The sequence below is a fragment of the Staurois parvus genome, unplaced genomic scaffold (genome assembly GCF_062004578.1).
Source record: "Staurois parvus isolate SC_StPar_1 unplaced genomic scaffold, SC_StPar_1.0 ptg001702l, whole genome shotgun sequence".
Lineage (NCBI taxonomy): Eukaryota > Metazoa > Chordata > Amphibia > Anura > Ranidae > Staurois > Staurois parvus.
The window spans coordinates 535,703-551,574 of NW_028319498.1; the positions used below are offsets into that span (position 1 = coordinate 535,703).

Below are 15,872 nucleotides of genomic sequence, written 5' to 3' on the forward strand. Positions count from 1 at the left end.
AGTTAAGAAAAACATATGTGCTGAGAACGTGTAAGCTCCCAGCACACATGTCCGGTACTCACGGAAAGGTCCCGATCTCCTCTTGCAATCGGAACCTTTCCCGATCATCTGATGGCGAATCATGGCAATCACATGACCCTAAAACCCCGCCCCGCCTCCCGGCTTCTGAAACCCTTAAAAGGCCGGGAGGTGCCGGCGCCAAGGGGTTACGCTCAGTTATGTAGATCTGCCCTTGAACACCAAACCAGGAAGCAAAACAAAGAAATAATTTGGCAAAACAGAATTCTAGAGTTCTAGAACCAGTAAGCGTCACTACTTTACCATTTTTTTTCATACTCTGGCCAGTTAATATGTAAATTAACCACTTAAAGCAAATAATCAATTTAACTGGAAGTGGTATTTCAAGCAAAAATACATTTCAAGGTTTGTATAGATATTTTAGCAACAAATTCTGAGACAGATGCCAGTAGATGCCCATGTAGCTCCACAACTCGAGACTTAGAAGCAAGACTGCTGCCCACCCACAAATGTGATAAGCAGGATACACTCACCTGTGCAGGTAGTTATTGACACCGGGTCAGATTCAGTGATATAATCAGCAGCTCTTGTATATATCAGGAATGTATATGTTTGTCCCGGGGTCATATTCACTATTTTAACCAATTCCCTCGTTATGATGTTGTTTATCAGCGATGTGCCATTTATGTGCACTCTGTATGTGTAAGAACTCTGATATTCATCCGGTCTGGACCAATTCAAGGACACAGTAGTTGAAGTCACATTAAGGGCTTGGAGTAGCTTTACAGACAATGGCTCTAAAATGTAGAAAACATACAGGGAGGAGAAAAAACATAAATGGAAAGATGGAAACGTTAGTGGTATCCAATCTCAGGTTCTTGAAACTTCAAAGATATTCTATGGGGGACATTCAAGTCAAACCGGGACTTTTCATTTTGCAGGTAAAAAAAGGGATGCCGGCGTGGCGGTACTACACGCAGTAGTAAGTGGCAAAACCATAGTAAGTGGCAAGTGTGTCCTAATACTGATAGGCCAAACCAGAGACCATGGCAAGATGGCAGACAACAGTGTTAGTGTGTGCATGGAACAACATGTGGTGATGAAGTTTCTTGTGAACGAAGGTGTAAAACCCGCAGATATCTACAGGTGACATCTAGCACAGTACGGTGATGAGACACTCAGCCTCCGTAAGATATTTGAATGGTGTATACGTTTCAAAGATGGCCGTATGTCCATCAGTGACGATCCCGGCCATGGTGGTTATCAGCCTACAGCAAATGTTCCTGTGAACATTCAGCGCGTGGAACGCCTGATCCTGGATCACTGGTCTACCTTTACACAGGCTATCCCCCCCCTTCAGTCTAATATGAATGCTGCTGCTAGAATCATACACCTTACCAACCGACTGCTGCCCCTCTCTGCCAATCCCTTCACTGGCTTCCACTAACCCAACGTATAAAATTCAAAATACTAACCACAGCTTACAAAGCCATCCACAACACTGCCCCTAGCTACATCACCAACCTCATCCACAGATACCGCCCAAATCGCCCACTCCGCTCCTCCCATGATATCCTCCTCTCTAGCTCTCTCATCACCTCCTCCCACGCTCACCTCCAGGACTTCTCCAGAGCCTCCCCTTCCTCTGGAACTCCCTACCACAGTATGTCCGGTCAGCCCCCACCCTGTCTGCCTTTAGGCGATCTTTGAAAACTCACTTAATCAGGGAAGCCTACCCCACCTCCACCTAAGAACTGTACTTGAACAGGGGTGGACTGACAACTCATGGGGCCCCTGGGCAATGGGGGATCATGATGCCCCTTTGTCCTTGCCCACAGTCAAAGCACACCCAAAAAAGCCTATAAAAAGGTCACAGGGGCATTTCATGGGGCCCCTACTGACCCCGGGCCCTCGGGCAGTGCCCGAGTGCTTGAATGGTCAGTCCGCCCCTGTACTTGAATCACCTCCATCAGATCTCCCCCCCAGCTATCACCTCCCCCTTCCTTTAAATTGTAAGCTCCATGAGCCGGGCCCTCCTATTCCTTCTGTACTGAAATGTATTGTAATTGTACTGTCTCCCTTATATTGTAGAGTGCTGCGCAAACTGTTGGCGCCATACAAATCCTGTATAATAATAATAATAATAATAATAATAATAAATGGCGCATAACCTGTCTTGAACTTGACCAAGAGACAAATCTTTCTCTGTTTCACTGATTAAGTGAAGCAGGCTGTCTAGAAAGTTACATAGTTAGTCTAGCTGAAAAAAAAGACAGAAGTCCATCCAGTTCAGCCATTAAAGCCACTGTCCTAGGATGGGTCAGGAGTACTGACAAATCTTTCCCTGCTGAAGCTTTCCAGGCATTAATTAAATGCTGTGAAAAGTGTATACAGTTGTGTCCAAAATTATTCAACCCCCAATGCTGTAAAGGGGTTTAGGGACTATAGTGTACATTTGGAATTGTATTCAGAATCAAATCCTACAAGGACGTTGTAACTACCCAAATGCAACTAAAATGACATCAATTGTTTATGTAATACAGTAGTAAATGGTTCTTATGTGGTTTCTTCATTGCCACAATTATTCAACCCCTTAAAGACTACCACTCTGAAGAACAGAGGTTCATACAGGTGCTTTCCATCAGGTATTGAAAACACCTGTGGATGTCACCGAGCAGCAATCAAGCATAATAAGCACCAATTAGGCAGCTTTAAAATGACTGTGATACTCAGCTCCTTCTAGACATTTACTGGTGTGGTTACAAACATGGTGAAGGCAAGAGAATGGTCCAGGAAGACAAGAGAAGAGGTGATTTCTCTTCACAGGAAGGGCAATGGCTATAAGAAGATTGCAAAGATGTTAAACATACCAAGAGACACCTTAGGAAGCATCATTCGCAAATTCAAGGCAAAGGGCACTGTTGAAACGCTACCTGGTCGTGGCAGAAAGAAGATGCTGACTTCGACTGCTGTGCGCTACCTGAAGCGTAGAGTGGAGAGAAGTCCCCGTGTGACTGCTGAGGAACTGAGAAAAGATTTGTCAGATGTGGGTACAGAAGTTTCAGCCCAGACAATAAGACGCACACTGCGTAATGAAGGCCTCCGTGCCAGAACTCCCAGGCGTACCCCCTTGCTGTCTCCAAAGAATAAGAAGAGTCGACTGCAGTATGCCAAAAGCCATGTGGACAAACCACAAAAGTTGTGGGATAGTGTTCTGTGGACTGATGAAACAAAATTAGAACTGTTTGGGCCCATGGATCAACGCTATGTTTGGAGGAGGAAGAACAAGGCCTATGATGAAAAGAACACCTTGCCTACTGTGAAGCATGGTGGAGGGTCAATCATGCTTTGGGGCTGTTTTGCTTCTGCAGGTACAGGGAAGCTTCAGCGTGTGCAAGGTACCATGAATTCTCTTCAGTACCAGGAGATATTGGATGGAAACGTGATGCAGTCCGTCACACACCTGAGGCTTGGGAGACGTTGGACCTTTCAACAGGACAATGATCCCAAGCATACCTCCAAGTCCACTAGAGCATGGTTGCAGAGGAAAGGCTGGAACATTTTGGAGTGGCCATCGCAGTCACCAGACTTAAATCCGATTGAGAACCTCTGGTGGGACTTAAAGAAAGCAGTTGCAGTGCGCAAGCCTAAGAATGTGACTGAACTGGAGGCCTTTGCCCATGAAGAATGGGCGAAGATACCCGTAGATCGCTGCAAGACACTTGTGTCAAGCTATGCTTCACGTTTAAAAGCTGTTATAACTGTAAAAGGATGCTGTACTAAGTACTAAGATTGAATGTCACTTGGGGGTTGAATAAAACTGATAATGCTGTGAGCACAGAAAAGACATTTGTGGTTATTTCATTATAACTGTTATGTTATATTTGTCTGACCTACAAGTGCCTCTTTAATGTAAATGTAAGCAAGATGACTGAATGATCAAAAGCAATGTCAAACTGGCCAAAACACTCAATTTCAGTGGGGGTTGAATAATTTTGGACACAACTGTATATGTAGCAGGGGAGTATGTTGAAAAACAAATGCAGTTTCCATTTCTTGAAATGTGTTCTTTTACTATATAAACTCAAAAGTCCCCGGTTTGACTTGAACGCCCCTTGTGTGTGTAAACTTTCTACAAAACATGTAGTCTACCAGATAAAATGGTATCATCTGAATTTATAGCATTCAGAGATGGTAAGAACATACTTGTGCACATGAATCTGGTGACTGGCGCACTCTGATACCCCCGCACTCCGACTGTCTTCACAGTAATGGTGTAATTACTCCCAGATTTCAGACTCGGAAGGCTGACATCAGTAGAGTTGCTCACTGTGATGTAGATGGAAGAAGCATTCCAATAGTAAATTATTTGATATGACTTTGCCACATTGGTCATATTTATTGGCTCTACCCAAGATAATGTGGTGGTGTTTGTACCAATTGTAACAACCGTGATGTTTCTCGGTGGGGATGGATCTAGAAAAAGGAAATAAAAAATACACTTAAGGAAGCAATTGCTTACACATACATACTCTGTCAAAAGTTGAGATCTCTTATGACTAAGTCCCGGATGTGACGAAATGAGTCAAAAGGAAGTGACGTCAAACGTAAGGATCAGGAACCGGCAGTGCCATGGCGGCCATCTTTGTTGTGGGAATCGTTGCCCACTCCGTGTGGGAACTGCCTGGTAATCCCCAGAAAGTGGGGCTTTGATCCAATTGCACTTTTAATTGATTTTAAATGTAAGCAGATTTATTAAAGTAATATGATCTTGAATATATACGGAGTCACGCTATGGTTATTTTCCACTATATGATTGGAGCCTGGCAATTCGTGATCAAGGCTTGTGAATGAGGATGATAATACAGTGTTACTCTACTAACAAGTGAAGGAGGAGAAAGATCTGTTGGAGGATTTCTACAAGTTATATCTTAAAGGCGTTTGTTGTCTTACTGTTGGTAAGGGTATATATGCCTTACTCACTAGAAGTGTGACATGTGGGTTAGGATTCTCACTGAGTGAGACACTTCAGGATTGAGCACGAGTGTTGTTGGGAAAAAAACTTTTTTTCACGAGTGTTTCACAGTTTCACATAGTATTGCATATTTTTTGATATATATATATATATATATATATATATATAATTATTTTTTTTGTATGTTACGTTAATGCACTATTTTGAGTTTCTTTATTTTGGAGGTTTTCACAAAAGCCATTGGACACAATCAACACTATAAGAAAATTTTCAAGTTCTCCACCTTGATTTATTGAGTTTTTGAGCTATTAAGACACTGGACTTTATGATCATGGTCAGTTTGTTTAACAATTATCACTTGTAAGGGGTGTGTTTTGTTTTTTATTATAGGTGGGAATTTGTTGAAAGAGGGGAGATTCTTTTTGGAATAATTTTATTTGATTTTAAATTTTCAGGGGTTGAAAGTTTTCTTCTAATTAGAAATTAGAGTGGGTTTTAGGGTTTCTGTTTGATATCATATTCACAATTGTATTTATAAGCATTAAAATCCTGTGTACCTACAGTCTGACTATACACAGATAACACGGATCACCCGTGGATCATACTCACACGTGGCCTCTGTCACTGTAGTGATTGCACTGCTGCAGTTCCCACTGACTGTCTGTACAGTGACGGTATAATTCCTTCCCGGTAGTAAGTTAGTGAAAGTCGCTTGTGTAGAGGAATTCTGCAAGGTCTTATTTACATTTCCGATTATACTGACGGTATAATTGGACACCATTCCTGCCGGAGCCGTCCATTTGACCACCAGAGAATTCACCGACTGGTAATTGTTCACTGTGACATTGACAGCTTGTCCGGGAACTGGAGACACAATATTCATAATGTTATGTGCTTTATCAGACACAATCCATTCATTGTTATTTGATGATTGACTTTACTTTAACCACTTGAGATCCAGTGACGTACCTGTACCAGGATGATGCCTGCAGTTTTTTTTTTTAGCTCAACTCTCTTGTAATCGCAATCCTTGGCTTTACTAGGATCTCCCATCCCGCCGGTAGTCCCGATTGACCATCCAGTGCTTCCACCAGCTGATCACAGAGACGAACAAAGACCGGATCAGCCGGTACAGCTGGATATCTATGGTATGGTAACCTTACATCACTTCCGGTTTACTGGGATATGAACATGCCAAGAAAAGCATTTGATCACACCGATCTCTGTATGATTAAATGCTTTTAGCCTCCCTGGCGGTATTCCCGAGTGTAGCTCGGGGTAAAGTTTCAGCACCACAAGCGGTAACCCCGAGCTACACTCAGGAATACACTGCAGCATTGCCCCGGGATCTCTTCTTCGCTTACCTTGCCCTGCGCTCCCGCGATGTCCCCCCTGCAGTGTTCCCAGCAATGTCCTCTGGCCGATGCCGGCATCTGTCTTCCGGGTTCCGTTTCCTGCGACGTCGGGGGGACAGAACTGGCGGGAAGTTTTTGAGTTATTCCTAAGAGTTACAGGCCTACAATAAAAAAAGTACTGCTTTCAGCACAGAAATACTGACATAATCAGACCGCTAGGGAGGTTAAGGGCAGAGGAGGGATTTGGGGTATTACTGACCCTAGATCCCTACATAAAGATTATGGAGAGGTGTCTACTTTCTCTGTAAAAGTAGACACCAACTTTAATGCCTCATGCACACTGAGCATTTTTACAGCGCTGTTTTTGGCTTTTGGTGGGTTTTTTCCTACAGCCAGTAACCCCCCAGCATGTTATCCTATGTATACATGCACACATAGGCTTTAAACTTGCCTACTGGGCACTTATATCCCCTTCCTGCCCAGGTCAAGTTTCAGCTTTCAGCGCTGTCGCACTTTGAATGTCAATTGCGCGTAGGACACAGATCACCGGCTGTGCCGGGTGCACGCAGAGGGGCGTGTTCTGGAATGACGTCCATAGACGTCATCCCAGGATTTCACAACCGCGCTGTAGCCATCCTTTGAATATATATCGTGGGTGGGAATCCGTTAATTTTGGAAGCAGCTTTTTCTGGCTGGAAAAAAAAGGTGTTTTTTTAGCAACGCTCTAACGCTGGTCAACATGGTAAAATGCGTCAAAGCGGCAATTTTGAGCGGGTTTGAGCCAATTTTTTTTTTTGCCAAAGCAAAATGCAGCTAAACACGAACGCAAAATTGCCACAACCACAAAAAAATCTGGCATTTTTAACACGACTTTATACAGCTAATGCTACCGGCATTTTTTTCACGCCCAGCGTGCATGAGGCCTCATAGTGCTATACCAAGAGAAAATTTGAAACACTAGAATTCTTACCATTACAGGAAGATTCCACCTTAAATAAAAGAGAAAAAAGATCATTTAGCAAGAGTTTTTAAAAAAAAATTATGTCAAACAGACAGAATTCAGTGAAATGGGTAGGCAGGGTACTTCAACATTTCTTGCCAAGGGAACTAGGTCTTACCTTGTCCAGTAAAATTTCATGCTCCAAATCTTTACATATTTAGTGCACCACGGACCACATCCTTATGCCTGCTGATTGCCACAGCTGACAAAGTTAGGCAATACCCTTGATTCAAAATGTCAGGCAGGTCTAAACCTGACCTGTGGTCAGGTGCAATGCTTTGGCCAATCACAATGCACTGTCAGAGCGCAGTTTATTGTGGGGCGCGGCGGGCGAATGACCCGCTGAATGCCCTTACTGTTCTTGTGTTCGCCAACGTAAGTTTGACTCAAGCCCATCACTATCTCCAAAAAGTGTAGTGTATAAATTCACTTTGGGCTTTACTAGTCTGCTACATTACATCAAAGTCTCACTAATATGCTATCATATTACATAATGCCGGCCATAGACAGGTCAAAAATCGGCTGATTTTTCGGGTGAAAAAAAAAAACCGGCCGATTTTCTTACTGTTAGTGGGTTAATTGGTCGGCCATTTTTCAGGGTTTTTGCACATTTTTTTTATCGGTCATGTTGGAAAATTTTGACAATGATGGGCAAATCGGTCGCTCGTTTTACCGATAAAAAAATCTGAGAAGGAAGAAGGAAGAAGGAGAAAGAAGGAGAAGGAGGAAGAAGGAGAAGGAAGGAGAAGGAAGAAGAAGGAAGGAAGAAGAAGGAGAAGGAAGGAGAAGGAAGGGGAAGGAGAAGGAAGGGGAAGGAGAAGGAAGGGGAAGGAGAAGGAAGGGGAAGGAGAAGGGGAAGGAGAAGGAAGAAAGAAAGAAAGAAGGAAGAAAGAAAGAAAGAAGGAAGAAAGAAAGAAAGAAGGAAGAAAGAAAGAAAGAAAGAAGAAAGAAAGAAAGAAAGAAGGAAGAAAGAAAGAAGAAGGAAGAAAGAAAGAAAGAAAGAAGGAAGAAAGAAAGAAAGAAAGAAAGAAGGAAGAAAGAAAGAAAGAAGGAAGAAAGAAAGAAAGAAGAAGGAAGAAAGAAAGAAGAAGGAAGAAAGAAAGAAGAAGGAAGAAAGAAAGAAGAAGGAAGAAAGAAAGAAGAAGGAAGAAAGAAAGAAGAAGGAAGAAAGAAAGAAGAAGGAAGAAAGAAAGAAGAAGGAAGAAAGAAAGAAGAAGGAAGAAAGAAAGAAGAAGGAAGAAAGAAAGAAGAAGGAAGAAAGAAAGAAGAAGGAAGAAAGAAAGAAGAAGGAAGAAAGAAAGAAGAAGGAAGAAAGAAAGAAGAAGGAAGAAAGAAAGAAGAAGGAAGAAAGAAAGAAGAAGGAAGAAAGAAAGAAGAAGGAAGAAAGAAAGAAGAAGGAAGAAAGAAAGAAGAAGGAAGAAAGAAAGAAGAAGGAAGAAAGAAAGAAGAAGGAAGAAAGAAGAAGGAAGAAAGAAGAAGGAAGAAAGAAGAAGGAAGAAAGAAGAAGGAAGAAAGAAGAAGGAAGAAGGAAGAAAGAAGAAGGAAGAAAGAAGAAGGAAGAAAGAAGAAGGAAGAAAGAAGAAGGAAGAAAGAAGAAGGAAGAAAGAAGGAAGAAGGAAGAAAGAAGGAAGAAAGAAGGAAGAAAGAAGGAAGAAAGAAGGAAGAAAGAAGGAAGAAAGAAGGAAGAAAGAAGGAAGAAAGAAGGAAGAAAGAAGGAAGAAAGAAGGAAGAAAGAAGGAGAAGGAGGAGGAGAAGAAAAAGGAGAAGAAGAATCCAACCTACAAACTGGAAGTCCAGTCCACTATTATATTTTATATGAAAATGTCTTGCGGTTGCAACAATGTATCCATTTGTATCCAAATAAAACCACCTGTATCCAAATAAAAACATTGTAATCTAAATAATGTATTTGTATTGCTGTCACATTGTATTGTGTGCTCCCCCGTCTCTGCAAGGGACAGAAGTTATGGGGTTAATGCCAGCTATAGACGGGTCAAAAATTGGATGATTTTTTTAATGTATATCCGGTCTCCCCGGACCCCACATTCACTATATCCGGTCTCCCCGGACCCCACATTCACTATATCCGGTCTCCCCGGACCCCACATTCACTATATCCGCTCTCCCCGGACCCCACATTCACTATATCCGCTCTCCCCGGACCCCGCATTCACTATATCCGCTCTCCCCGGACCCCGCATTCACTATATCCGCTCTCCCCGGACCCCGCATTCACTATATCCGCTCTCCCCGGACCCCGCATTCACTATATCCGCTCTCCCCGGACCCCGCATTCACTATATCCGCTCTCCCCGGACCCCGCATTCACTATATCCGCTCTCCCCGGACCCCGCATTCACTATATCCGCTCTCCCCGGACCCCGCATTCACTATATCCGCTCTCCCCGGACCCCGCATTCACTATATCCGCTCTCCCCGGACCCCGCATTCACTATATCCACTCTCCCCGGACCCCGCAATTCACTATATCCACTCTCCCCGGACCCTGCATTCACTGTATCCACTCTCCCCGGACCCTGCATTCACACTCCCCAGACCCTGCATTCACTATATCCGCTCTCCCCGGACCCTGCATTCACTATATCCGCTCTTCCCGGACCCTGCATTCACTATATCAGCTCTCTCCGGACCCTGCATTCACTATATCTGGTCTCCCTGGACCCTGCATTCACTATATCCGCTCTTCCCGGACCCAGAATTCACTATATCCGCTCTCTCCGGACCCTGCATTCACTATAGCCTCTCTTCCCGGACCATGCATTTGTAATGGAACCGAACCAGACTGCGCTTGAGTACTTCCATTAGAAGGCCGCTTTCCCGTACAAACACCAACAGACACCACAGCCGACCATACAAGACTAGACGACACCAGTCTTGAAGTAATACAGAAGTAAAACCACTTTATTTGAACACAGATACAAAGATATACACTCAGGGGACAATCCCCCCTCCCTGCATAATGGCACAGGGAGGGGCAATCTACATTTAGTAACAAGAGACACACAGGTATTCAAACTTCACACCAGCAGACAGTCCCATTAGGAGGGAGGGCTGCTGGAGACAACCCCCCCCCCTCTTTACTAAGCTAATACACAAACACATACATCCCATAATAGTTTGCTCCCAAGTCAGACAAACAATAGAACAATGGGATGCAACCACATGACATTAAACAATCAACAACCCCCCACTCCACCCATCTCCTAAACATGTCTACACAGTGTGAAACAATGCCCACACAATATTAGGACAGATCATCCTGTACCCCTAACAGGCACAGGGTGATTTACACATAAGAGGGATATGGGGAGCTGAGACAGGGGTCTCCCCACCTCTCCAAAGTGAGCTGGGTTCCATGGGCCCCCCACCCAAAGTGATTCCAGTCACAGCATTCACTATATCTGGTCTTCCAGGACCCTGCCTCCACTATATCCGCTCTCCCTGGACCCTGCATTCACTATATCTGGTCTCCCCGGACCCTGCATTCACTATGTCACACAGTACACAGAACATGGAAATGCAATTATTGTAGTAAATATACCTTTTTCTCATCAGCAGTATAGAGCAGTTTTGTGACTTCTATCAGTGCCCAGCAGAACACTGGTTAAAGCTTGTAGGAGGAGTTTTCATTCTCCCCTGATTGTCCTATGAGGCTGTAGGACCCCTGACCCTCCATTTGGACGGCGCCGATTGGCCCTGTGCTGATCACATGCACCCTCCCAAAGAGAAAAAACCTCTCAACCCTCTATCAATACACACCAAACTGAGCATGTGCAGCTTGCCCCCAAATCTCTGTTCTATCAGGAGATGGATTGGTGACAGTAGAAGGAGAGGATCAGAGAAGACCGGATCAAACAGTCTTTTTTATGCGGAGGATTAATCTTAGGTTCCACAATGTAACAAGCATGCTTTACTGCATATACAGACTGATGCTACTGTTGTGGGTTTAGTAACACTTTAAGAAGATCAATATGAATATTCAAAATGAAAATTAAAAGGCTGTCAATGTCACATGTAAATTAAAATAGGGTTTGTATTATGAACATACATATAGGAGTAAGAGTTAAAGTTCACCTTTTGGACAAACATAATAAATGCACATTTTTTTTGCGGGTAAAAAAGATGTGCATTTATTATTTTTGTCCAAAAGGAGCCTGTAAAGTATTGTACCAGTGATCAGTAGATCGCAGATGCCATGCAGGTCTCCTGCAGACCTTTCAGAATATTTGCTTGCCGTATGGGGTGTACTAAATGTATGGGATGTACAGGTTGTACGGGGTGTACTGGTTGTATGGGATATATGGGATGTACAGGGTGTACGGGATGTATTATGTGTACTGGATGTAGGGGGTGTACTGGATGTAAGGGGTGTACTGGGTGTACTGGATGTACGGGGTGTACTGGATGTACGGGGTGTACTGGATGTACGGGGTGTATAGAATATACTGGATGTATGGGATGCATGGGATGTATGGGATGCATGGGATGTATGGGATGCATGGGATGTACGGGGTGTACTGGATGTACGGGGTGTACTGGATGTACGGGATGCATGGGATATACGGGGTGTACTGGATGTATGGGATGTACAGTCAAGCAGATATTCTGATAGGAAGCTTCAATGAACTACTACGGGGCTCCGTAGCGCCGTGGTTGTCCATTGAAAACTACAGACCTACAGCCGCTAAGGGTGCTGAGACTTGCAGTTCATTAATTCATGCACGATTTTCAAATCTGACAGATAGTATAGGGAGAGGTTTCCCCGTACTATCTATCAGATGGAGGGGGGCAGCAGATGACGGCTGCAGATATGGGAACATGTTACATGTTCCACACTAAAAACAGGTGGAACATGTAACATGTTCCAAAGGTGAACTTATCCTTTAATGGCCAAGTTCACCTTTTACAAAAAAATAATAAATGCAAATTCTTTAGCAGGTAAAAAAAAGGCCTTTAATATATATATATATATATATATATAAAAATCACTCCTGCTATCCTTCTGCTGCAAATTCTGTCACATTTTTATTCCTGCTATTTTATCTCTATCCATCATTTGCTCAATATTGTGAACTTAGGACACATCTTACATGCATGCTTACGATTTAGTACCAACTATAATTTTTTTTTCACAGATAACACATAGATTTGGATCTCATCTTTCTTGCCAAAACGCTATTTATTTTTTGTCTCACAAACACATGTGGCGCAAGACGGTTATTTCTTTATAATTACTACATTCCAGCCACGCACCAATTTAACAACCTTGTCACATGAGGTTTATTATTTTGGCTTCCTTTGCATTGGAAAATATACATTTTAAGAACTGGAGCCTTTTTCTAGCACGGTCTTTTGCTTTGGCAAATGTGTAATTTTTCTTCAGGTCACATTCCACAATTTTTGTTATACTAAAAAAAAAAATAAATACATAAATCTCTCAATGTTACCATTGAAGATAATATTTTCAATCTGTGTTGATGGGAACTTACCTTGCCACAAATGAATCCAACAAAGAGCAGAAGACGGGCACAGTTCCAGGGCATCTTGTTCTAGACCAAAGGTTGTCCACCAAATATATCCAGTTCGTATTTACTTTTTATAATGATTCAGCTTCTCAATAGTCACATGAGTCGTCTTTAATGGAGTGATGGAAGGAATGGATCTATTGCGATATTTCCTTCAGTTGAGTAGATATTGTCATAACACGTCTCGTGAAATGAGGTCAAATGAACTTTCTCACCAGACTTCTCGCACCTCTGAATTTATATACCTCGGGTTACATGCTAATGGAAAAGGAAAGCCTATTATGTAGGTAGACACTGAAACTGCACAATGACCATTGATACATGATCTTTTAAACTCAACCTTATTTTCTGGAAACTGCAATAAAAAAAAAAAATCTCTATTATGGCAGTATCTTATGTGACACCTTATGTGATGTTAATCATACCACATGCAAGTATTGCCAGACTACTAATCACTCAGTTCCCAGTCTTCAGTGAGCAGAGAGACGGTGTCAATCACCGGGTTTTCTCTGCCCCTCCAGCGCTCACTGGAGCACTGGGCTGTGGATGGGACGGTGGATGGCTCTCAGTGAGTTGCTGAGATGCTGAGCCAGCTGCTGATCCAGGCATCTGGGTGAATCCCAGCTGAATGACGGCGGCCAGGCAGGACACGTCTGCCTGGCTCAAAATGGGTCACAGGAGTGTACAACGAAGTGCACTCCTGTGATCCAAAGGAGAAGTAGGGCCAAAAAAGCAAACATCTCCTTCAATGAAATATCTAAGTCTTTGCAAAAAGAAATAAGATATGAATATTTAAATGGTTGTTTGCCTCCTTTCTTACTGTCACACTGAAAGAGTCCCCACCTGAACTGTATGATATTGCCACTAAGAGTAGTGAAAAGGGGTTGCAAAAGTCATTGCTGTTGGAGGGTCAGCTTGGAGGATAGGCTGGAGGATCCCTGTGTCTTTGCCGCTTTCCCATAGTTGGGGTTTTTCTGAGCCAGTTTGGGTATAAAACGGCAGGCCCATTGTGGAGCTACAGCAGCCACATTTGATCACAAGGCCATCAAAGCTATGTAGTGTCTGATCACTATTTTTACCCTATTATATGTTAAGTCAAAAATCAAATGGAAAACAACATATCTTTACAGCCTTGAAAATTTAAAATGATTAGCCTGAGCTGTCTATAGTCCATTTACCTGGCCCAAGTCCATAGGGGTTACATCCTGTTGTATCCCTCCTCCCTTACTTCCCTACCCTGAACTCTACCCGTGACCCTACATTGGACTTTCCTGGTCTATTCCCCCTATCAGTTTGTACTTCTGTTCATTCTACTTTAATCTCTACCCTCCTCATCTTTTCTTGCTTGGGCTGATCTGCCATATCACTGGTTCAGACCATCTATTCACTATTTCGGGCTCATAAAATGCCTTCAAACAACACCTTCTAATAATTTCAGATAATTTTCTGACGTAAATGCTTGTTCATTTCTTCCTAATTGTTTGTAAGCTTTATCAGATGTTTTAGCCACTGCATGGTCATGACTGTTATACCCTCTAAAGCGAATAAACATTATTGAACAAGAAAATGTAAAATGGTTGAGGCTGGGTCTAAGGCTACATGTACACCTAAACATTTAGCTCTCCTGGTAGCAGAAAAAAACACTAAATTTGGCAGAAACATGTGTAAATGAGGAACTTTATTCATTTGATTGGCCAGAGTATTTTTATGCTTACACACATTTTTCCGCGTTTAGCGGTTTTCTGGCTAAAACGTTGAATACGATTCTTCTGCGTTTAGGAGAGGAACACTTAGCTGCCCCTAAACTCTGGTAAAAGTCTACGTGTACGTGGTCACAGGCAAAAAATTCCAAAAGCTCCTAAACTCATGTTTAGGAGCAGCAGTGTACATGCAGCCTAAAGTCTGGTTCACACCTATGCGTGTTGCAATCTACTGCGGTAAAAAAGTCCCTGACCCTTAACAAAAATGCAGGGGCTGAAAATGCATAGACGTCCCATAGGAAACCATGTTAAATGTACTGTAGTGTGTTTCTGAAAAACTCAAAAAGAACAAAAAAATACATAGGTGTGAACCACGCCTTATAGAGAAGTCTTGAAATTAAATCAAATGAATTTTCTCAAGTGTCTCTCTCCTCTGAATTCATCTTTCTCAAGTTGCAAACTATTATCTAAGCAGACAAACCTCTACAATGCTCAATGATACATGATCTTTGAAGTTCAACCTGATTTTCAAAGAGAAAAAAGAAGAATCCCTATTATGTGAGTGTCTTCTCGGATGAACAGGTGATGCCAGCATGCAAAAAAAAGCACTGCCAGACTATGCTAACTGCTGATGTTACAGTGAAGTCCAATTGAAGTTGTTCAAAAGTACGACACTAGTAAGAAGTTGTGAAGCCAAACATTTGCCACCTAATAGCAGTTCAGGGCATGTAAACTACGACAATAAAAAAGCCCATACCAAAGACGATTCCCAGCTTTGCATGCATTGCAAAAAATGTCCAGGTGATACCTGACCCTGGCAATCCAACTTCTCCAGGATGGTACATCAATACATGCCCTTGCCAGAAGGTTTGCTGTGTCTCCCAGCACAGTCAACAGCATGGAGGAGATTCCAGAAGACAGGCAGTTACTCTATGAGAGCTGTACAGGGCTGTAGATGGTCCTTAACCCATAAGCAGGACCTGTATCTGCTCCTTTGTGCAAGGAGGAACAGGATGAGCACTGCCAGAGCCCTACAAAATGACCTCCAGCAGGCCACTGGTGTGAATGTCTCTGACCGAACAATCAGAAACAGACTTCATGAGGGTGGCCTGAGGTGGGCCCTGTGATCACTGCCCAGCACCATAGAGCTGGATTGGTATTTGCCATTGAACCCCAGAATTGGCAGGTCCACCACTGGTGCCCTGTGCTTTTCACAGATGAGAGCAGGTTCACCCTGAGCACATGTGACAGACGTAAAAGGGTCTGGAGAAGCCATGG

General features: G+C 43.0%; 1 protein-coding gene across 1 annotated transcript in view; it reads right to left on the minus strand.

Annotated features, from left to right (window-relative positions):
• Positions 1-13,101, minus strand: part of LOC149434700 (uncharacterized) — a 169,348-nt gene extending 156,247 nt beyond the window's left edge. The window contains exons 1-5 of the mRNA XM_089663504.1: positions 12,859-13,101; positions 7,319-7,337; positions 5,603-5,857; positions 4,225-4,494; positions 552-815 (exon numbers count right to left, since the gene is read on the minus strand). Of these exons, the coding sequence (XP_089519630.1) occupies positions 552-815; positions 4,225-4,494; positions 5,603-5,857; positions 7,319-7,337; positions 12,859-12,912 (862 nt within the window). The 5' untranslated portion in view covers positions 12,913-13,101. The remainder of the gene's footprint in view (positions 1-551; positions 816-4,224; positions 4,495-5,602; positions 5,858-7,318; positions 7,338-12,858) is intronic.
• Between the last annotated feature and the right edge of the window lie 2,771 nt (positions 13,102-15,872).